Source organism: Pristiophorus japonicus, chromosome 2, assembly GCF_044704955.1.
Source record: "Pristiophorus japonicus isolate sPriJap1 chromosome 2, sPriJap1.hap1, whole genome shotgun sequence".
NCBI lineage: Eukaryota > Metazoa > Chordata > Chondrichthyes > Pristiophoridae > Pristiophorus > Pristiophorus japonicus.
In genome coordinates this window covers 208,205,793-208,230,574 of record NC_091978.1, presented here as the reverse complement: position 1 = coordinate 208,230,574, position 24,782 = coordinate 208,205,793, and the positions used below count along the sequence as shown (strand labels likewise).

Below are 24,782 nucleotides of genomic sequence, written 5' to 3'. Positions count from 1 at the left end.
ATATGTCAGTCCAGCCATCCCGGGAATCAGTCTGGTGAACCTTCGCTGCACTCCCTCAATAGCAAGAACGTCCTTCCTCAGTTTAGACAACCAAAACTGAACACAATATTCCAGGTGAGGCCTCACCAAGGCCCTGTACAACTGCAGTAAGACCTCCCTGCTCCTAAAACCAAACCCCTAGCTATGAAGGCCAACATACCATTTGCCTGCTGTACCTGCCTGCCAACTTTCAATGACTGATGTACCATGACACCCAGGTCTCGTTGCATCTCCCCATTTCCTAATCTGTCACCATTCAGATAATATTCTGGCTTCCTGTTTTTGCCCCCAAAGTGGATAACCTCAAATTTATCCACATTATACTGCATCTGCCATGCACTTGCCCACTCACCTAACCTGTCCAAGTCACCCTGCAGCCTCTTAGCATCCTCCTCGCAGCTCACACCGCCACCCAGTTTAATGTCATCTGCAAACTTGGAGATATTACAGTCAATTCCTTCATCCAAATCATTATTGTATATTGTAGAGCTGGGGTCCCAGCACTGAGCCCTGAGGCACCCCACTAGTCATTCTGAAAAGGACCCATTTATCCCAACTCTCTGCTTCCTGTCAGCCAACCAGTTCTCTATCCACGCCAGTACATTACCCCCAATACCATGTGCTTTGATTTTGCACACCAATCTCTTGTGCACCAAAAGGCTTTTGACAGTCCAAATACACCACATCCATTGGGTCTCCCTTGTCCACTCTACCAGTTACATCCTCAAAAAATTCCAGAAGATGATTTGTCAAGCATGCGCTGTTATTTCATCTTTAATAATCAGCCATCAGCAGCCCCATCGCAAGAGGTGGCTACCAGGAGTCAATCAACACCTCTACCTCATGTACCTTCAGAATAGCATCAGGACTCCCAACTGATCCCAGCCAACAAGTTAGACTCATTATCCGGTAACAGAGGCACAAGACTCATCTAGGCCCAGAGATGAAGCGTGGTGACACGAGGAAATAGGTTGCTTGCCCGCAGAGTCTACCTCCTCCTTCTCACCCTTAATCATCCTTTTGAAAACAGAATTGTAAATAGTGAATGAATAGCTGTACTTCAGATTTCTATGCTGCTTTTTTAAAAAAGGGAGTTTAACAAAAGTCAGACCTATTTGATGATGAAAAATGTATTACTGTTAAAGAAACATTTTTGTCACAAGAAACTTTGCATATCCTGATAATTAACTAACTCACCACTGCATCGCTGATGCTGTGCTTTTATACAATGGCCACCTTTTTGGCACAACTCCCATGACAATGTTAAAATGCTGCAGTGTGTGTGCCTGATTATCATCAGATCAATTTCTGCACAACTGCCCAACAGTGCAGCTGGCTGCAGAGGGATGTAGACCTCGCTATTCATACCTTCTGATTTTAGAACTGTTCAATCTTCTTTAAAAAAAAAAAGATTTCCAGATGGAATTAGTCATGAGTTTATTCTGACTGTGTACAGTTATTTAATCAATGTCTTTTGATGATTGCAAGTTTATTGCACTTTTCTACTCAATAAAAGTTCAATTCTTAGTGTTGCCTCTTATTCCTTGGGCTCGCAGTCCTACAGGGAACGATCCACAGCCTAATTGTTGAAGATTCCCCGTGCAGCTTCATTCGGTTGATGTGATTGGCTTTGCGTCCCTCAAACGAGGTGGAGCACTATCTCAGGCGCTCTGCCTCATTGGAGGGGCGTTCCCGGGCATCAGCGCTGAGCTGCGTTCAGCGGCGCACTGAAAAGGGTCAGTGCTTTACAGAAGCTCCGCGTTGTGCTGACGCGCTGCAAAGCCCTCCCCCTTCATTTAAAGGGAAGGGCCGCTGCGATTTCTCCTGCGGGTCGCAAAGGGTTTGGCGTGCACAGCGATGATGTCATCGCCAATTGTGCGCCAGCCTGGGGCACTAACCCTGGGGAGCTGCGCTACCGGCAAATCGCCCCCAAAATCTGAGGGCAAGTTCACCAGAGATGCTACTGCCGCCTGCCCGAGCGAAACGCCATTGCGGAGGCTTAAAACGGGGCGCAAAAAAGGGCAAATTCGGCCACCTAGTCTTTAATTCTTCCATAAGCTTGCAGCTTTCTATCTATGCAATCTCCTCCTGCCCTACAGTCTTCCCAAATGTTCTGTTGCACTGAGTCCAGCCCTCTGTTCTTTTTCTCCCCCCCACCCCATTATTCCAGGGAGGCCTTTAGCCAGCTTCTTTTTAGAGCTTGTTCCCTAAACCTCTCCGCCTCTCTCCAAAAATCCTATTAAGAACGCTCTCTTGAACCAAGTTTTTGCATACCCCTTTTAAATCATTCTCTCGATGGCTCAGTTATTAGTTTTCTTCAAACCTATTTCTGAAACACTTGCTTTTATGTAGAGCATTTTAATGTCAAGTGGTTGCTGACTGATGTGGGGATACAGAGCATGCCCATGCAGTCTCTCTCTGCACTCCTGCAGTTGACTTTTGTTAATAATACAAGCTAGATTCAAGACAGTCAGCATCTGTGAAAGGAAATCATAGTTTCAGATGTCTAGTCTTCATGAACCAAAAAGCTATAACCCATCTTTTCTCTTTACATGCACAGATTGCACCGATAGGTATTGGCAGCATTTTCTTTTATTTCAGATTTCCATTTTATTTTTTTAAATTGGTAAAGCCTTTGGTTTACTGGTAGCATTTCCACTTCTGAACAGTACGTTAAGGGTTTGGGCCCCACCCCAGACAGCCCCAGTGAATGGAGAAGACTAGAATATAGACAATGCATCCGGACTGAACGACCACTGGCTTAGTAGTATTCCTACCCTAGTCAGAAGGGTTGGGTTTGGCGCCAACTCCGAATACTGGATTGATGTCAGGGATACTCGAGCCCTATGGGTGCAGGTGCTCTCCCCTCAAAGAGTCGGTGCGGCTCTTTAGCCTTGGTTACAACTGACTTAGGAGAATGTACTTCAAAGATAAAAGCTGAGAGGAAAACAATAGGAAACTAGCTCAGTTACACCTCCCTAATGAATGACTCAAGAGAGAGACACTTCAATTAGGAAAACGTCCAGATGTAAAGCCATGCATCCTGGGAGAACACTGAAGAATTTATTTTATCTGTTACAAAAGTAACTAGCCCTCTCCAAGTTCCAGCCACATTAAGGCATCGTGGGATATGGAACAGGGATTTGCTATCACAGATGAACAATCATTTGACTGTCTGGCAAGCCCCGAATACCAACAGGATCTGAGGAGGCAAAATAAACTATACTAATTATACTATACCACCATCATATTTGGACCAATAGAACAAAGTTTGTTAATGCTCACTGGAAGGAGCGCATAAGACTGGATCTTCATTTCTAACTTTGTATTCTACAAGGGTATAAGGACAACAGATTTCATTAAAAAAGAACCCAATACAAGATTTGCTATTTTCACTATGGATCCTGAAACTCAACAGTAAATTAACCTACTGCTGCATACTGTTCAACATTGCTATGGCGCAGGGTAGAATTACCTTATCAATATATTTGGATCAAAATGTTCTGGAATATGGTTTCTGAGTCTTATTCATGAAATAGCAGAATTTCTAAAGTTTTTCTTTCTCTCTTCCATAAGTCAGATGGCCAGACAACCATAGGGTCACCACTGCTTTCCCAGCTGATACCAACAAGAGACCAGATACCAAACCTGGTACTTTCCTGGTTTATTATGAGAAAGACTTGCTTCCACTCTTAACATGAGTTCTTAGGTGGCTGTACAGTCCAATAAGAGGACCACAGTCTGTGTCACAGGTGGGACAGAGTCGTTGAGGGAAGGGGTGGATGAAACTGGTTTGTTGCACGCTCTTTCCGCTGCCTGCGCTTGATTTCTGCATGCTCTCGGCGACGAGACTCGAGAAGGCAGCGCGCTCCCGAATGCTCTTCCTCCACTTAGGGCGGTCTTTGGCCAGGGACTCTCAGGTATCAGTGGGATGTTGCACTTTATCAGGGAGGCTTTGAGGGTGTCCTTGTAAGGTTTCCGCTGCCCACCTTTGGCTTATTTGCCGTGAAGGAGTTCCGAGTAGAGCGCTTGCTTTGGGAGTCTAGTGTCTGGCATGCGAACTATGTGGTCTGCCCAGCGGAGCTGATCAAGTGTGGTCAGTGCTTCAATGCTGGGGATGTTGGCCTGGTCGAGGACACCAACGTTGGTGCATCTGTCCTCCCAGGGGATTTGTAGGATCTTGCGGAGACATCGTTGGTGGTATTTCTCCAGCAACTTGAGGTGTCTACTGTACATAGTCCATATTTCTGAGCCATGCAGGAGGGCGGTCAGTACAACACCACGTGCTGCTTTTATTTATTGGAGTATTCCAAATTTAAACAGCCAGCATTTTGTACTTTTTTTGGATAGTTAAGAAACAGCACATGGAGAAGTCACAACTGGTTATGGACATTTGAATGCGAAACAGAATCATATGCTTGTCCATTTTCAAATTACTTATTGATCTAATAAGACAACTTAAGTTTAACGAAGTGTCTAGGTTAGAGATATCAGATGGACAAACAGAACTAGAAGATTTATTCTGAATATTCTTTCAATCAAAGGAAACAGCATTTGAGGAAGAGAGGATACTTATGAATTTTAAATTCTTGAAACATTTTATGCAAATTTTAGTTCAAATGTTAATCTTAGATTCAAATTCAAGTCAAACCCATACAAGAACTCCTATTGCATTATGGTGCAATCACATACTTTAAAATTTGAATTTCACAACTACATTTGTTCCTATGGCTATATTCAGAAAACAAAACGTTTTACCATCAAATAAACTGAGGTCTCTGAGTAACCTTGGTCCATAAAGCCCTTCCAAGATGCTTTCGAACCCTGTAAATAAAATGTCAATATGTTAGCTCACAAAGGCAAAAAAGTATCTCGTCACAAAAGTATTAAATCACTAATACACGTTATTTTTCTACCCATTCCATAGTCTAAATATAGTTTAACACATTTCTGCGAGTATAAATTAATGGTTCAGCTAAACTTACAATTTTCCTACAATGTTGCTTGTGATGCCAGTGATTGGCAAGTAATGTGCAAGAGTGAGTTCTAAGCACCCATGCAGGGGAGTGTAGGTACTAGATCAGTTGGTTTGTGCACACAGTAGTTGTAATGGGCCCAAGTTTCGGGCCGTGCCTAGAACAGCGCAGCCCCGACCTGGACGCCCGTTTCTCGCACTCGAAAGTGCGGCGAAAAAATACTTGCATATTCTCCGGCTCCCTGCAGGTCTTCTGTGCGCGCCGCGCCAAGCTGCTGAACAGCGGGAGGCGGAGCAAGAGACTCGCACTGATTCTAAAAGTAGTGTGGGGGGGGGGGGGGGGGCTAATTTAAATAAGGCAACTTCGTGCCGGCAACCCTGCGTGTGCGCGTTGGAGCGCGCGCGCATGGGCACATAAACATTGGCACTCGGCCATTTTTAAAGTGACTTGAGGAAAAGTGAAGATTTGTCTCAGGAACCCCTGGCTGAACGGTCTAAGTCTTCGCAGCTCGGAGCCTGTTGCTGCCGGATTCTACTGCCGTCGCTGTGGCCTTACGCCGCCCCTATCCCCTGGCCGAACGGCCTAAGTCTTTGCAGCTCAAAGGCTGCTGCTGCTTCACACAGGTAGGAACATGGAATATTTAATCTTTGCTTTGTTTATAAATTTTTATTCAGGTTGGATCTTTATTTGTATAAGTAGGACTGTTGAATGATTGTAGAATTTAATTACTTCCCTTCACCCCCCCATCCCATTCCCTACGCCTAATTTGTAAAGTGTACGCAAGGTTTTTCTGAGCGTACAAAAATCTTCACTTACTCCATTCTAAGTTAGTTTGGAGTAAGTTTTCACTGCCTAAACTTTCAAAACAGGCATAAGTGGCTGGACACGCCCTCTTTTGAAAAAAAAATTCTGTTCCAAAGTGAAACTATTCTAACTGACTAGAACTGGAGCAAACTAAATGCCGGGAATTGCAATTTCTAAGATACTCCATTCTAAACCAGTTGCTCCAAAAAAAAAACAGGAGCAACTCAGGCCGAAACTTGGGCAGAGTATAAATCAGAAAATTAGAGGCGGATGTAACATGGGTAATACGGTAATCATGGGGGACATTAATCTACATATAGACTGGGCAAATCAAATTTGCAGTAATAATGTGGAGAACTAATTCATGGAATGTATAAAAGATAGTTTTCTAGATCAGTATGTTGAGGAAGCAACTAGGGAGCAGGCTATTTTAGATCTAGTATTGTGCACTGAGAAAGGGCTAATTAATAATCTTGTAGTAAAGGGGCCCTTAGGGAAGAGTGACCATAATATGAAAGAATTTTATATTAAGTTTGAAAGTGATTTGGTTAAATCCAAAACTAGGGTCTTAAATCCAAACAAAGCAAACTACATAGGTATGTATAAGGGGCAAGTTGGCGAAGGTAGATTGAGAAACGACATTAAAAGGTATGATGGTAGACGAGCAATGGCTAGCATTTAAAGAATTAATAAATAATTTACAATATACATTCCTTTAAGGCACAACAACTCCACAGGAAAAGTGGTCCAACCGTGGCTAACAAGAGAAGTTAAAGATAGCATTAGATCAAAGGAAGAGGCTTATAATGTTGCCTAAAAGAGCAATAAGCCTGAGAATTGGGAAGATTTTAGAATTCAGCAAAGGAGGACCAAGAAACTGATAAAGAAAGGGAAAATAGAATACAAGAGTAAACTCGTGAGAGACATAAAAAGAGTGTAAAAGCTTCTATAGATATGTAAAAAGGAAAAGATTAGTGAAAGTAAATGTGGGTCCCTTACAGGCTGAGACAGGAGAAATTATAATGGGGAATAAGGAAATGGTAGAGAAATTAAACAAATACTTTGGAGCCAAAATTGCCCCTTTCTATAAGGCCCATAAGAAAGCGGCTGCCATGGGTCGGTGTGAACTGGCCGCCGAGGAGGGACTGCCATTTTTGTATATTGTCCTCCTTTAGTTTTGGAGCGATGTAGGGGACCACAGGTTTGGTTGGGCCGGCAACAGGCAGCCTGGCAATCTCTTGCCTGATGGCAGCATTTGCCACTAAAGTGGCTGCAGAGTTCACAGCAGCCCTCCCCTTTAACTGAAGGGGAGGGACGTTGTGACGCACCAGCGCGATGATTTCATCAGCGCTGTGCTGATGACTTGGAGCGTCAACTACTCCGACCCACCCCCACTTCCGCCCCGCTAGTGGCGGCTTCCCTTGACCGGAAACATAAGGTTGAAGAGCTGAAAATCGCCAGATTGCTCGCCCCACGCATTGGCGCGGACGGAACACCTGAAAAGCAGTAGGTGCGACCTATTTCGGGCGGAGGGCAATTTCGGCCTCTTTGTGTCGGCCTTCACGGAAGACGACGCAAAAAACCTCCTGGAAATAGTGGAGAACCAAGGGTCTAGCGAGAATGAGGAACTGAAAGGGGATGGAGTATAAAGGCAGGGAAATCTTGCTACGGTTATACAGGGTATTGGTGAAGCCACACCTGGAATACTGCGTAGAGTTTTGGTTTTCATATTTACAAAGGATACACTTGCTTTGGAGGCAGTTCAGAGAAGGTTCACTAGGTTGATTCCAGAGATGAGGGGGTTGACTTATGAGGAAAGGTTGAGTAGGTTGGGCCTCTACTCATTGGAATTCAGAAGAATGAGAGGTGATCTTATCAAAACGCATAAGATTATGAGGGCGCTTGACAAGGTGGATGCAGAGAGGATGTTTCCACTGATGGAGAGACTAGAACTAGGGGCATAATCTTAGAATAAGGGGCCGCCCATTTAAAACTGAGATGAGGAGGAATTTCTTCTCCTAGAGGGTTGTAAATCTGTGTAATTCACTGCCTCAGAGAGCTGTGGAAGCTGGGACATTGAATACATTTAAGACAGAGATAAGACAGTTTCTTAACCGATAAGGGAATAAGGGGTTATGGGGAGCGGGCAGGGAAGTGGAACCGAGTCCATGATCGGATCAGCCATGATCGTATTAAATGGCGGAGCAAGCTCGAGGGGCTGTATGGCCTACTCGCGCTCCTATTGCTTATGTTCTTATGAAAAGAAATTAGTAAAAAAAAAAAAAATTGTACTAGAGAAATGAATGGAACTGAAAGCCAATAAATTCCCTGGACCTGATGGTCTACATCCTAGGGTTTTGAAAGAGATGGCTATAGAGATAGTGGATGCATTGGTTGTCATCTTCCAAAATTACATAGATTTGAGAAAGGTTCCCACGGATTGGAAGGTAGCAAATGTAACCCTGCTATTTAAGAAAGGAGGGAGAGAGAAAACACTGAACTACAGACCAGTTAGCCTGACATCAGTAGTAGGGAAAATGCTAGAATCTATTAAAGACATGGTAACAGGCACTTAGAAAAGAATGGGCAGAGTCAACACGGATTTATGAAAGGGAAATCATGTTTGACAAATCTGTTAGACATGTGAGGTTGTAACTAGCAGAATAGATAAGGGGGAACCATGTGATGTATTTGGATTTTCAGAAGGCATTTGATAAGCTGCCATACAAGAGGTTAACAAAATTAGGGCTCATGGGATTGGGGGTAATATAGTAACGTGGATTGAGGATTGGTTAAGGAAGGATATACTTGCCATATAGAGGTAGTGCAACGAAGGTTCACCAGACTGATTCCTGGGATGGGGAGGGGGGGGGCGCGCGGGGGGAATTGTCCTATGAGGTGAGATTGAGTAAACTGAGCCTATATTCTCCAGAGTTTAGAAGAATGAGAGGTGATCTCATTGAAACATACAAAATTCTTACAGGGCTTGATAGGGTAGATGCAGGGAGGATGTTTCCCCTGGCTGGGAGTCAAGAACCAGAGGTCAGAGTCTCAGAATAAGGGGTCAGCCATTTAGGATTCAGATGAGGAAACATTTTTTTATGGGGATAGTGCAGGAAAGTGGAGTTGAGGTAGATCAGCCATGATCTTATTGAATGGCGGAGCAGGTTAGGGGGCCAAATGGCCTACTCCTGCTCCTAATACTTATGTTCTTGTGTTCATTCATGGCAGTCAGAGGTTGTGGATTCAAACCCCACTCCAGGACTTGGATCACATAATCTAGACCAACACCTTAGGTGAGACACCGAAAAGAGAATTGCATTGTCAGATCTGCCATCTTTTGGATGATACATTAAAAGGTGGACATAAAGATCCCACAACACAATAATATTCAAAGAACAGGAGGAGTTCTCCTGGTGTATTGGTCAACACTTATTCTTTTATCACGACTACCAAAAAAAATCATGAGCATTCATCTCATTTGTAGGACCTTGTGCATAAATTGGCTACTGCATTTGCTTACAGAACAATGACTGTACTTCAAGAAGTAATCCATTGGTTGTGAAGTGCTTTGGGGTGTTCGGAGGTCATGCTTTTTCATTTCTTTATTAGGACATGATCCAAAATTCTGGAACTTGCAATTTACCAACTTAATACACAGTCCAAACATTAATAGACACTGCAGTTGAAATATAATTTTTCATGTTGGCCATCTGTAAGCCAATTTTCAGTCAAAACCAAGATGTCAATACAATCATCCATAATAAGGATGGATATCGAAGGCCTTGTTCAAACAAACAATATTTTGGAGGGAGTTGAAGATTGTTGAGCTATTGGCAGAGTTCAAGGTGGAAGTGTAGGCTAGGGCAGTTGGGGGTGCTGCTTGTAAGGAGGTAAATGGGATATATATTCTGGGATTTCATTTAATTGTGTTTTGTGGATATATTATATAGCGATATTGATTTATAAAATCAAATTCATTTTTTTGGGATAAATTCTGGGATTTCATTTAAACTGGTGTTTTGTACATCACATTCTAGATCTTATCGGTACTTTGAAAACTATTGCTTATTTTATTATTTCTGGTCATTATACCCCTTTATAAGGGCTGTTTGGTACTGTATTCCCAACATATTGCCCAATAAATGACAAGCCCACCAACCCCCCCCCAAAAAAAAATAGGAACACAGCAAAGTAAATACAATGGACAGTCAGTTAAACAGTCATGCTTACAATACCTGGAGATAAGCACAGAACTGTAATAGATGCAGAGCAGAACAGCAATATCAATGGCCCTGAACTTGCAGTCAGTATGACGACGTTCTCGGAGTACGCCGTCATACCGCCTTAGAAACTCACCGCAACTTTGGGATTTTGGCGATTGTGCTTCCTGAAGTTGCAGTCTGTCAATGACAGCTCCGAAACTGGCTGTGTTGTGCTCCCCCTCCCCCCTCAGAAACAGATAGAAACTGTCTCTTCTGTAGGTAAGTACGCTGTTAAATTCCCCAATAAAAGTTAGACCCAAAAGGATTGAGTGTAACTGGGGTTTTAACATTGGTTTAGCAGTAATAATGCTGTTAAGCACCTGGAAAACTAATTTTCATTTTGTGCAGTGCAAAATTTATTCATTAATAAAAATTAAAATAAGAAACATCAAAAAAATTAACATTTTTTAAAACTTTGTGCATCGTTATTTTAGGTTTGTCTTTTCCCCATACAAGAACCCCAATCTTTCTTTTGCTCTATTTTAAGAAGTTAGAATTTGAAGCGTTTACTCACTTCCTTGTTTATGGTCTATGAGAATTCTGCCTTTTGATTGGCTGCTTAGACAGCTTCGCTCAAGGGGATCCCCCAATAAGTTCCATTGAATTGAATTCAAGATTGGAAAACACAAAGTTCTCAACACAGGGATTGCGAAATCCTTGTGTGGAGCATACTTCTGGGCTAGCAGCTAATGCTTTTGCTTCGCTACATGTTGCAAATTCTGGGCCATCATCATAGTTAATAAATGTCTTGCAGCCTTTCTCCTGCTCTGCGTGACTTCTGTGATTCGGATGCTAAATTCAAGATTCTGGATTATTAGATGCAATTTCCCCCATCACCCACCCCCTTCCCCCATGGCATCACCGACACTAAAACCAACATTGAGACTTTATAGGGCTAGAAATTCGGGTTTTAACGACTCCGCCCGTTTTTGCGCGATAATCGTGGCGGTATTTTGTTTTAGCACCAGGGTACCCCTCCCAGCTGTGCCTGTGGACCAGCGTGGCCGAGGCGATTTCCTCAATATCAAGAGGGACCATAAGCAGTGTCGTAAAAAGTTCAATGACCATTGTAGGGTCGTCAAAGTAATATTTTTATTCATGCACTTGTTCATTGCTTAAATTGTAAACCTGACACATGTTGGTATAGGTAAGGCTTAGTGTTGTACCTTATTTGCCATGAATGATCATTACACATTAGTAAGACTGCTTTTTGACATCTTAAAAGATGTTTCTGCACTTCCTCATGAACTACGTGCAACTACCAAGGTCATTAAACAGAGAATTGTATTAAATGCACACAGTATGGTATAAGTGCTTTGATGGCTATGTGTGTGCGACAAGAGCAGAAGGGCCCTCTGGTAACCATTCTAATTGTCATCTTTGCAGGGAAAGTTGTCGCATAACCGCCAGGAGCAGCGGCGCACAGGCGGTGGTCCATCCCAGACACGGCCATTGACGGACCTGGAGGAGCGTGTGGCAGCTATGATCGGTGCCTCAGGGAGATCAACTACCCATGGGGGTGCTAATCCCCTGTTCGAAACTGAGGGCAAGTCCTGCAAAATCCCCAGGCTGCATTGGGGCAATGTGATGTAGTGTCTGTGGGCTACATAATACAGTAGCGCCGTTCCTTCAAATAAGCCTGTGTTATGTGACCATCCTCATGTCACCCTGTCCCCTCCCCTGCTGCTAACCACTTGTCTGTTGTTTTCTATTTCCAGATGAGGAGGCTTCACATCCGCCAATAGAAGCCTCCATATCAGCCAAACATGTGGGGGTGAAGGAGGGGGACCACGAAGACACAGAGGACAAGAAACCTCCACGGGAGGGGGAAACTCAGGAAGCTATTCCGGGGGGGCCGATGCAATCGATACCTCTTTTCGCTGCGGCCAGTAAGCTCTGACCAGGAAGCCACATTTTCGGGCTTTGGCCAACCTAAGGTCCCGGGTCCAAGTGGCATGCAGCCACGCACTCCCAGGCTTGAATCCCATATGCCGTCTCTCCGGAGGGCGAGTCGGCAAAGCCGGTCTGCTGACAGACAGGCAGACGCATACATCCAGCTCAGCTAATAGCTCCTGGAGGTCTTGGGTGCTTTTCTCGCAAGCATTGTGGCACTATCCGCGGACATGAGCGACGCGCGGGAACACCAAGGCTGTCAATGGCACTACACAATTGATGGTCTCAACCTTTGGCATTGCAGCACCCAGACCCACGTCACCTATGAGTGGTAAGGCCAAGCAGGAGCCTTGCCACTCGGAAGCCAGGCCTTCCATACCCGAGTTTCTCCAGGGGATCCACACATGGCGTCTCCATTGTCTATCCCCCTTTTACAGCAGGACTCTGGCCACGTTACTGCAAGACATCTTCGCGAGGGAGGGGGAAGGGGCTGTAGGTAAAAGACGTTCGGTGCAGAGGTTGTTCTTTCGTTGCTGTTGCTATTTTATAAAAGTTTCCCAATTCCGTTAAACATTAATGCGAACTTTTATAACTTAATAAATCTTACTGTATGATTAATACTTTTGTTCACCTCAACCATTCCTGTGTAGTGTCTCATTTGCAGAATAAGAGGAGGAATAGTCAACATGGAGTGGGCATGTAACGGTGAAACATGCCGTTCAGTGTTCAAGCAAAGCGATGAATTATGAGCTGCTGACGTAAGGCTTTTGCAATGGCGAAAGTTCCATGAGGCCTCCCCTATGATAGTGGTAGTGGCATGGGTTCATCGCCAGGCTCCTCGTCCTCCTCCTGAGGTGGATCTGCAGTCCCCATTGGCAAATCCTGTCCCCTCATGATGGCTAAGTTGTGTAGCATGCAGCACACCACAATGAACTCAGAGACCTGTTGAGGGGAGTATTGTAGGAAGCCTCCAGAGTTGCAGAGTTGTCTTGGCATCGGAAGTGCTGCTTGAGCACTCCCAATGGTCTTCAACGATGTTGCGTGTGGCTATATGGCTGTCAATATAGCAATGCTCGGCTTGTGTCTGAGGGTTCTGGAGGGGGGTCATAAGCCAGGTGGCGAGGCCGTAACCTTTGTCCCGCAGCATCCAGCTCTGGCCTTGTGGTTGACGCTGCAACAGGTATGAGACAGTGCTCTCACACAAGATGAAAGAATCATGGATGCTCCCTGGAAATTGGGCATTTACTACCATGATACGCTGAGTATGGTCGCAGATCACCTGCGACCATTCAGGGAGTGGAATCCCTTTAGGTTTCGGTAAATCTCTGGATCCTCTAAAGATGCTCGCAGGGCGATGTGCGTAGTCAATGGCAGCCTGAACCTTGGGGAAGCCAGCAATTAGTGTAAAACCTATAGCCTTCTCATTCTGTGCCTCCTTGGTCAGTGGGAACTTTATAAAGTCCATCCTGTGTGCGTACAGTGCAGTCGTCACCTGGCGAATGCAGCGATATGGAGTGGAATGCAAGATGGAGCATATGTCCTCTGCTGATGCCTGAAAGGAGCCGGAGGCATAGAAGGCAAGTGCCGCAGTCACCTTCACCTCGACGGGCAGTGAGGTCTTGTTCCCGCTGGTAGGCCTACCTTTATCAGCTGGCATATCTCTGACCACTTTTCAGAAGCGTCTCAGACAGCTGCAGGTATGAGCGCTGTTCCCTGTAAACACGTGTGGGGCAAAGCCCCCTCCCCATATGTCTGCGAGCTCTTCGATTACGCTCAAACTGCTCATGAATAAGCCTTTTTCCAGCTCGAAAAAACATAGAAAAAGCAGCCAGGAATAATGCCAGAGATATTATGTGTCCTTAAATAATACAAACTATGAACTCACAGAAAGCTCACTGTGTAAAACGCAGCCTTCCCTCCAAATCCTTTTATGCAATGAACTTCTGCTCCGTTTTTCAAGATGGCACAGTTAGCGCCGAGTGCTCCCTGGATCTGACCTAGTAAGAGTTGATTTTTTTTCGGGCATGTTTTTGGGCGGGCAGTAAAAATGGCGATATCTGTGAATTTTCCGCCCCTGGCAATAGTGCAGTGTTGCACGCCGAATGAAGTCATAAAAACGGCAACAAAAAAAAAAACAGGCAGGCGATAATTTTTAGTGCCGGCGCAAAACCGCTGCCGAATTTTCTGCCCGGGCGCTAAATTTTGTGTGACTTGTTTAGCACCCCAAAAAATTACTTTTTTTTAAGCTTCGCCATAGCGATAAACGGACGCAAACCTGAATTTCTAGCCCGATGACTTTTGCCCCAGACACTGGAGCAACTATAGAATGCCAAGACAGATAGTTGCATGGCTTGACAAAAGTGGAGGTGAACCTTGAAAGACACCGAACTTTGTCCCAGTCTCATCCATTGATAATAAACATAGCTTGATTGGTGTCATCACCTTCTGAGGAAGAAAATTAGCCAAAATTCAAAAACAAATATCTGTTTGGAGCTTTGTCAAACTAGAAAGACAAACTTGCATTTATATAGTTATTTACTTGAATCAGATGATTCAAAGCACAATAGTCAACATATTACTTCAAAATGCAAAAACAAAATCAGGTAATCATTTCAAGGTTCTCACTAGGATCTTAGTGAAACATGATAGTGGACTTAACTGCCCAGCATATGAAGTATTTGACATAAAAACAGAAAATACTGGAAATACTCAGCAGGTCTGGCAGCATCTGTGGGTAGAGAAATAGAGTTAATGTTTCAGGTCGTTTTCCAGAACTGGTAAAAGTTCGAGATGCAACAGATTTTAAGCAAGTGCAAGGGCAGGGAAAGGGAGGAGGGGAGGAAAGAAGAAAAAGGAAGATCTGTGATAGGGTGGAAAGCAGGAGTGGTTAAATGATAAAAAGGTAGGATAGTACAAAGCAAAAGAAGATGGTAATGGGACAAGTAAAGAAACAAAAGCTGAGTATAGAAGAGGTGTAAATAGAAATGGCAGAATCATCAACAACTGCCATCTGAAAAAATAGGGGCAAAGGTTATGGTCAGAAATTGTTGAACTCTGTGTTTAGTCCAGAAGGCTATAAAGTGCCTAATAGAAAGATGAGGTGCTGTTCCTCGAGCTTACGTTGAGCTTCGTTGAAACAGTGCAAGAGGCCAAAGACAGAGAGGTCAGAGTGAGAGTGGAGCGGAGAATTAAAGTGATAAGCGACCGGAAGCTCGGGGTCACGCTTACAGACTGAATGAAGGTGATCTGCAAAGCAGTCACCCAATCTGCATTTGGTCTCCCCAATGTAGAGGAGACCACATCATGAGCAGCAAATGTATACTAAATTGCAAAAAGTACAAATAAATCGTTGTTTCACCTGGAAGAAATGTTTGGGGCTCTGGACAGTGGGAAAGGAGGAGGTAATAGGGCATGTGATGCTTCTCCTTCTCACGGCCCTGCCCGTGCAAGTGCAGAGGAGGGGGTTGTTGGGGGCTGATTCAGGAGTGGACCAGGGTGTCAGAGGAATTGGTCCCTTTGAAATGCTGAAAGGGGAGTAGAGGTGATGAAAGATGATCCGTTGAATGTGGAGGTTGGCGGGGTGAAAGAACATTTGGACGGGAGGAATATTTGGCAGATTTATTTTGCTTTCTCTTCACCATTTTAACTTTTATTAACTTTTGTTAAAGCATTCGATCAACTTACGTCCTCAACCCGAGTAAGTAACTGGAGATTAAGTTTCATGCTAATGAAGGTAGATTTTACCCATACTCCCTAATGAATGATGGGCCTGTAACCGATAGTGTTAAGTGGTAAACTTCACTTCTAACACTAAGTCTGTGGTGTTTGCAGGCACTTTAGTAATGACTCCACGAGGTAAGGTATTGCACTTGAACTGTTGTGATTTTAGTCCATTTATTGCAGTTCCTAAATGAGGTTACAGTAAGGTGGGCTCCCTTTTATACCTGGTCACCTGCAGTGTACAAGTGACCTCTAGGTCTCCACCTGTTGCACTCTCTGGTAGTACAGGTATATTGTATACTGTGTAAAGATACATTCATTGGTCTTATGTAACTGTACATTGAGTGCACAGGGTATATACATACACATCACTCCTTCCCCCCCTCAAGTCTTGTGCCACTGGCCTTTACACTGGGTGCTCTCTGGCCCTCGACTCGAGTGCCCAAAGCCCTTGCATTTTGTCTGTGCTTGGGGATGGCTCTCTTCCTGTGGATCCCAAGTCCTTATTGCCACAACATTGGGAAATGGTCAGCAGTGGACGGTTGGAGGTTGAAGTGGGGGTTTGTGGGGTTTCTGGGTGTGATCCATATGTCCATGGATACATGCCCCCATTTCTCCCCGCCCCCCCCCACCCCCCCAATACATAGACCATGTGTGTGGCTCGACAGTTGCACTTACATGTACAAAAAAAGCTTGGTTACATGACTTTTTGGGTTTAGCAGCAGTGGAACAAGTACATTTTAAGGTACATACATGGTATTAGTCTTGCCCCTGGGGTGTAGGTGCAGGTGGGTGAAGAAGCTAGTTCCAGAGTAACCGGACTGTGTCCAGGTTGTCTGATGGCAGCGCTGCGCCCCCTGCCAGCTGAGCTCGGGTCGCTCCCTTGGCTGGATCTCAGGGCCTTTGCCGTTGCCTAGTGGTGGGCAGAGCCACAGGAATGTGTGGCCTCTCTGTCCTCCTTTGAGGGTTGCAGGGTCTCCCTGCTGCCCTTCAGCGGTAGTGGGAGCCTGGTCATCCCAGGTCCCATCGGGAGGGCTGGAGGTTGCTGGCCTCTTGCTCCCTGTGCTGGTCCTGGTGGTCAGAGGTGTAGGGCCGATCTGGGGCAGGGTGCCAGTAGTGGTGCCTGTGCTGTCCAATGATCACTGGCCCTGCAGTGGGTAAGCTCCCAGTGTGTGTGGCCACACTCCCTGGGACATCACCTTGGTCCCGGAGGTGCAGGCTACATGGCTGAAGCACTCCGGTTCAGCGGCCTACCCAAACGGGAAATTGCCCTTGGTTTTGTCGGCGAGCATCTTGAACCCGGCATCACACATTATTCCATAGTTTACATTCATGATACATTGGCTCCGATCGCTTTCAGATACGAGTTCACATTTGTCAATTACATCTTTACGCTCAATTACATATTTTCCCTGTATATTACCAGCATCGCTGTATAATGTTACCTTTAGATACTTGAGTTCATCAATTACACCTTTTCCACGTATCCTACCGGCATCGCTGTTAAACGGTAGAGTTAAATATTTGCATTTGTTAATTACATGTCTCACATTAGTATCACCATCTCTGTACAAAAAGTGGAACTGACCCTTTAATTGTTCTGGATTGTCAGTCCCCTTTAAGAGGGCCTTGCAATCTTTACCCCAATCCGTTCGCTGCTCGGCATCACGTGTTGCTCCCTCAACGCTGCCCCTCGTGGTTTGGTCGTGGCCATCTTGATTTCAAGCACTTCGCCTCGCGGTGCGGGCGCCATCTTTTTCTTCTCCTCGAGGTAGGCTGCTCTGATCCTTCTCTCCCCAGGGTCTACCACTGAAGCTGGGGAAATACCTTCGGAGTCGATCTGCTTCCCTTCCGAGTCCTGCCACTGGAGCCTGGAAGGCGTGCTCTGTCCGTTCGGGTTGGATCATCACGCCGTTGGGTAGTGCTGTCTTGTGTCGTCACCGCGCAATCGAGCTGGATGGTAGGATCTCTAGGTGCTGCGATGGATTCAAATTTGGGGCTGCCTAGGACATCAATCGCCAGGGCCTGGAGGCTTTCCCAGGTCCAACAGATTTGGATTTGCTTCATTCAACTTCTTCCTAGCAGTGTTGGACCATCACCAGCAACAAAGGTAGCTTGTGCATCGTGCTGCTGTAGGACACCTGGACATCCACGCTGCCAATGACTGGGATGGGGTTGATTGTGCAAGTGAGCAGCTTCGTCTGGATTAGTAGCATTTTAGGTTGTTCGATAGGGTTGTCCCAGAGTTTCTTGAAGGCCACCTGGTTCATCAGCGATTGGCTCGCCCCTGTGTCGACCTCCATCGAGACTGAAACACCGTTGATTTCAACTTCTATCTTCAACGGGGAACTCTCGGTGGAGCAGATAAACACTACGTACACCTCTTCGTGGGGCTGAGCTGCCTCACGGAAACTCTCTTCGTCTTCATCAGTGCTGGAGCCCGGGTGATCGGCCAACTCTTCAGCGACTCGGAGAGTAAAATTTATTTTACATATTCGCTGTAGATGGCCTTTAGTGTTACAGCCCTTGCAAGTATAGTCTCTATATCTGCATTGGTGAGCTCGGTGATTTCCTCCACAGCGCTTGTATGGTGCTGGCCGGTTGGCTCCCTGCGGCGGATTCAGGGTTGCGGGGCTCAGGGTCACAGTCTTGCCTCTGAAAGGCGCCATTCAGTTCACTGTACTTGCCGTGTTGGAGTCCTGGGGTTGAGTCAGGAATCGCAGGCCGAGGCCACGAACGCTTGGCTCATGCCAATTGCTTTCTGCAGGGTGATGCTGGTGTCCGCAGGAAGCAGCCTGTGGAGGAGGCCTTCGTGGCCCATACCGCTAACAAAGATGTTCCTCAGTGCATCGGTGAAATGGTCGCCAAAATCACATGGTGCAGCCAAATCGCCTCAGGTCTGCAGTGTATTTTGTGATTTCTTGGCCTTCGGGCCGCCGGTGTGCATAGAACCGGCGTCTGGCTGTAAGGATGCTCTCTTTTGGCTTAAGCTGTTCCTGTATCAGGGATACGAGCTCCACGAACGTTTTCATTGTCATCTTCTCTGGGGCTAGCATGTCCCTGACCAGGCCACGAATAGTGGGCCCATAACTGCTGAGCAGGATGGCTTGGCACTGATCAGCCAGCGAGGTGTGTGTTAACAGCCAAGGTCATTCGCGATGAAGTAGTGTTCTAGCCTTTCCACAAAGGCATCCCAATCTTCATCAGCGATTTGTTGAAAGTTGCTAAGATTAGCATGGAATTCGTATTCTCGTCGCCAATTGTGGTATTTGCAGGCACTTTAGTAATGACTCCACGAGGTAAGGTATTGCACTTGAACTGTTGTGACTTTAGTCCATTTGTTGCAGTTCCTGAATGAGGTTACAGTAAGGTGGGCTCCCTTTTATACCTGGTCATCGGCAGTGCACAGGTGACCTCTAGGTCTCCACCTATTGCACCCTCTGGTGGTACAGGTATATTGTATACAGTGTAAAGATACATTCATTGGTCTTATGTAACTGTACTGAGTGTACAGGGTATATACATACAGAACAAAGTCAACTTTCTCAATCTATTTCATTGGTAGAAACACAAGGTATTAGGAAAGTCAGATGTGCTTTGTGTCAAGCAACTATGCAACACAATCTATTTTTAAATTCTCACAATTACTAGAATTACATGTACAGTAACAGTGACAAAATTAATCGTCCTAATTGACAGCTGTTGACTAAATAGAAACATTTATCAATTCTTTGGCATGATTAAAAAGACTTTAGAATGAGAAATGAAGATGTGCATCTTTAAATACAATATTTTTATTAAAACATCTATAATTTTGGAATTTGTTATACATTAGACTCATTCATGCATCTTTCAACACTCCAGATGGTGTTTTTTCCCTCTTAAAAGTAGCTAACAAATCATAAGAGTAAAATGGTTATATGGCAAAACAAGTGACATTCATAGTCATGACCATTAGTTATTGTTGCACTCAAAATGTTTGACACTTCACTTCCACTACAAAAAAGAATCTGACAACGAAACAGAATAGCCCTGTACTAGTTTCCATAAAATTATCAGAAAAATAAATATTGATTCAACTGAAAGCAACAATGTTCAACAATGTCAAATCTTCAAACTGACCAGACTCAAATTCCATTTTTGACTGTGTCTCATATTGGTACCTTTAACACAGCTCCTGAAACAATGCTATTCCAACATCCTCGCCAAATCTCTGGACTCAAATTACATGAAATGAAATGAGTAACAAAATGGACTGCAAATACACTATTGCACAAAATAGTGAATATTACTTCTGTGCATCCATGGAGGTGTCAGTCTTTCGTCACAAAATGCCTGCACAATCTGCATACTTGAAGTTTGGCATAGGCACTAAACAGATTTGCTTGAATGAGAAAGGACGTAATGCTGTGAATGTGCATGAAGAAGTTGTGAATGTGTCAGTTGAAGAGGATCATGGGAAGATAGCTTTTGTGAATGTGTCAATTGAAGAGGATCATGGGAAGATAGCTAAAAAAAATGTCAAGCTGCGATATTTGCAATGTCGACACAAAAAGGGGTTACTCAGAGTTGTGGTCAAACACGAGTTACGCGAAAAGCAAAGTCAGGCATGAGTCAGACGAGAGGCTGCTATAACCAGCCGTAAAATAGGGAAATGCTATGTAAAGCGAAACTGTAAACACATCCCTGGAGCCCGCTCTATTTGGAGAGTTGTTAGCCTGCAATTGGGTATGCTATGGGGGAAGCCGACCAATGATTGTATAAACTGAGTGCCACTCAAATATGTTCTGCTGTAACAATGTATAAATATTGAGCTTTTGTACTGTTACGAGACTTGTCAAGAGAGAGGTGAACAGGCTCAAATCGAGGGTGTTCCCTTTATCTTAACAGGTCCCGGCCGGAGAATCTCTAATAAAGGTCTTATGTTGTGAAGACTAAAAGTGTTCGTGTGTCAGTGAATTTGCTGAAACAGATTGAAGGGGAAAGAATCCGTATTAACATTTGGTGTCAGAAGTGGGACCTCAACGGACGACTGCCGAAAACTTGCGAATTAAGAGCCAGACTAGCCTTGGACGAGACGAGAGGAAAATGGCCACTGGAGAAAGTATAATTTCAATATTGCTCCAGTTTCCTCCGGTTTCAAAAGTCTGAGGAAAGTTTAGCCACTCGCTGGTTCTCAGGTAGTGTCTGAACAAGATCCAGGTCAATCTGGCGAATACTTTCTAAACTTAGAAAATAAGTGTCCAAGTCAGGTGTAACGTCAACCTTGTATATCACTTGGCCCGTCTAGGTACTGATTGGATTTAAATCTGGAACCTAGAACAAATTAAGTAAGGATTATCGTGCGGCGATACGAACAGGAAAACCGTGCGGCGACATGGAGGGATAGAGAATCGCACGAACCGCATAGGGGAACGCGGAGGTTAGGGAATTACGTAAAATTAAGCTGCGGGACGGTGTCAATTTTAAATTGTACTTACGCCAGGTACGGCATCGATCTTGTATATCACTTGGTCCGCCTAGGCTCTGGGTAAGATAACTGAAACCACCACGGGGCGACGTGGGATCAGGACAAATTAGGACCCTGATCCAACGTGCGGCGACACAAGGATGGGTAATTTAGATAAAACTACGAATTCCCTGAAAGGTCATGGATCCAAAAATAGAGCCGGCCAAAACAATTAATAGGAAAGAAGAGAGACTCTTGTGAACATCTGTTTTAAATGAGAAATGCTTGTGTGATTTTTACTGTGGATAAGGAAGCTTGTGTGGCAAACCGGGGAGTTGTGGTTTGTTTTAGCTCCACCCACATTTTCAAACAGTGAAAGTTTTTTTAACCCTTCGTAGTGTTGTCCTATATGTGGGAAGTTTAAGAGTGTGAACCTTATTGAATTACGTAAATTCGGATGATAAGTTACGGAGCCAGGAAATGCACAAAGGATAGGTTTGTTGAGTTAAAAAAAAATACATGGTCCCGGTGGTTAAAAAAGGATTTAATAGCCAAATGGAGACAGTACTGTCAAAAGCTGAAAGATGAGTCCCTTCTGTCAAGCTGGTAGAAAAACACTAAACTAGGACTCTCCTTGAAAGAAGGAGGACATGTTAAAACTGTAGACGTCTTAAAGAAAGAGTGCGCGCACGAGAAACGTACTAAGAGTTCCCCTGGGACCTCTGAGAAGGGTACCGATAGACTACGTAGTCGAATGGTTGGCTTTGCGTTGACCGAGGCTGGTGATGAAATTGATGAATGGACACAGCCGCGCCCAACGACGCCTCCTGCAGCCTCTGACCCTTTGTCACAGCCTCCTTCCCATCCCCCTCCACCTTACACTCCGGCGGGAGGAGTTAAAGATAAATGTAACCCCACACCAACGAAGCGACAAGCCCAAACGGACTCCTCATCCTCTGATAGCGATTCAGATCCCCAGTTCACAGGCAATATAGCTGAGAGGACCAGATCTCACACTCGGAAGGGCAGAACTATATCTCGACATCACAGACAGTCCCGTAAATCCTCTAGTCAAGCTACCAGTCCCAGTTGTAAAAGGCATAGCAGACACTCCCGCCGATCGAGACGCGGAGGTGCCGAGCAGTCAGACAGCTCCGAACCATCCTCCGACCTAGAAATGCCTTCCAAGATTGACACCCCCATCCCAAAGCCCCGACACCAATTCCCAGTCTGACCAATGCCAACCCCGATGCACAAGCTGCAGACCACCCCACCATAGATGTCTATGTGCCCTGGAAACCGAACGAAATTATGGCACTTCTGGCCACCATACCAGATCGGAAAAAAAAAGAACCTGTCAAGTTTATAGATCATCTTCGAACTACTATTTCAGTTTATAATGCAGAATCAAGAGACTTGTGGTCCTTAGTGCAGCAGACCCTGAGCCCGACTGAACACATCCAGTTCTTAGAAAATTTGGGCCAAGCCACCCATGATGCATTAGTGACTGCTCACCCTAATAATGCCCAGGATCGCCTAAATGCTATCTTTAATGCTCTCAGCAAGAACCTTCAGAAGCCCATCAGTATGGCAGCAGTATTAGAAACTAAACCCAAACGAGAAGAAACTGCCGATGAATTCATGGAAAGATTTATTGAAATATACGGAGGTCAATCAGGAGATAATGCCTTCAGGGCAGGGGATAATTCACCTCAATTCTGCGCTATCCTACTTCAGTGCCTGCCCTATTCGATTGCTCACGCTATCCGGACAAATAATATGAATTGGGCAGATAACAGTAAAGCCCAGATGGAAAGGGCAGTTAAATATTATTGGCAGGAAAAGAAAGGAGAGGGGGGGAGGTGCGCCCCCAACCCGGGTCAAGACTGAATACGTGACTAGAAAGGAAGAGCCATCTCAGGTGGAAGGACCAAAACCCGACCCAAGGGGATACCAGATGGAACCGCAGTATTGCGTGCAGGGTTGGGTGGATAAACAGGGATACGGTTATACCAAACACCCAAATGGCCTGGGCCCTGCTAATTACGGACCGCCCTACTGTCCCCGGCCTGGTATGGGAAGAGGTCGGGGTTGGGAAAGACGAGATGGATGCTTTAATTGTGGGCAAGAAAGACATTGGAGTAGAGAGTGTCCCTCCCGTCGGCACGAAAGAGGAAGAGGAGGGGGGCAAGGGGGGAGAGGACGGGGATCTTACACTAACTTCTCCCAGAACAACCCCTTTGGCCAACCGTCCCCCGATTATGTAGCTTGATTGTACAGAGACCCTCCCCGGATGACGAACCGATTTGCCAGTTTCCAGTCCCTAGCACGGCTAAACAAATGCGACAGTGGTTGGGGATGATCAATGACTTCAGATCCTGGATCCCTAATGTTGCCCTGATGACTAAGCACCTCACCCCGTATACAAATAAGGAAGGCAGCTTTAAAATAAAAACCGCAGACGTCCAAGCCTTTAAGGAACTAAAGACAGCCCTGCTGCAAGCTCCGGCTTTGGGCCGGCCCCTCTATGACCGGCCCTTTCAACTGTATTGTACAATCCTGAAAGACTGTGCTACCGTTGTCTTAACACCTCTCACTCCGTAGCTGCCCTCCTGAGCCAACTGCAGACTCAACACCTTACCATGGCCAGGCAAAGCAGATATGAGATCTACCTACTAAATAATCCTAAACTGACCTTCCGGCACTGTACTGCAATTAATCTGGCCTGTTTTCTTACTGAGCCGCCCCAAGATGAGGAAGAACCCAGTCATGATTGATGAGGCCTCTTGAATTAAAGATAAATAGTCAGGGAAGATTTAGTTGATGTACTAATGGAAGATCCAGACTGTATTATGTATGTTGACGGAAGTTCTTCTATTAATCCAGAAGGTACACGAATCTCAGGATACACCATAGTAAACCAGGAGAATCAGGTCTTGGTATCTGCCGCCTTTGAAACCGCCTATTCTGCCCAACAAGCTGAACTATTCGCCCTCACCCGAGCCTGTATCTTGGCCAAAGACCTCAAAGTCAATATCTATACCGACTCTAGGTATGCCTTTGGATTAGCCCATGACTTCGGACAATTATGGAAAAATAGGGGATTCCTAACCTCACAGGGGAATGAGATATCCCATAAGCAACTAGTATCTGATTTGTTGCAAGCCCTCATGCTCCCCAAGCGTATTGCCATTGTCAAGTGTACCGCCCACACTACCGGAAAGTCTCTGTGCTGACAGAGAGGCTAAACAGGCCTCTTGCAGACAACAAATGGTAGTGCCCAGAATGATGAGTCAAACTAAAAATCCTGCCAAGGATAAGTTAGCCTGGGAAAAACCAATGCCAACCATCCAAGATGTCATTAAAGCACAGGAGGACGCTCCTGAAAAAGATAAACTGTTGTGGAAAGATTATGGATGTACTTATGACAATGTTGCTAAACTCTGGACCACTCCCGCGGAACAGACTTGCATGTCTGACGAGTTGGTTCTATGGGTTATTGAATGTATGCATTTTGCTACTCATTGTGGAACAAGGACCACGAGTGACACACTTTTGGCTACTTGGTGGCACCCTAGACTCCAGGCACTGGCCCAGAACATCAGTAGTTGTTGCCTTGTTTGCCAGCAGCATAAT

The 24,782-nt window shown here is 45.2% G+C and overlaps 1 protein-coding gene across 13 annotated transcripts in view; it reads right to left on the bottom strand.

The window, feature by feature from the left end:
• The window catches only part of lcorl (ligand dependent nuclear receptor corepressor-like), a 212,108-nt gene that overhangs the window by 107,877 nt on the left and 79,449 nt on the right, over positions 1 to 24,782 (bottom strand). For 12 of the 13 annotated variants that reach the window (XM_070870757.1, XM_070870758.1, XM_070870775.1 and 9 more), the window contains one exon: positions 4,798 to 4,863. In XM_070870757.1, the coding sequence (XP_070726858.1) occupies positions 4,798 to 4,863 (66 nt within the window). Of the gene's footprint in view, positions 1 to 3,324; positions 3,349 to 4,797; positions 4,864 to 24,782 lie in introns of those variants that run through there. The other variant, XM_070870760.1, reaches the window with a different exon arrangement.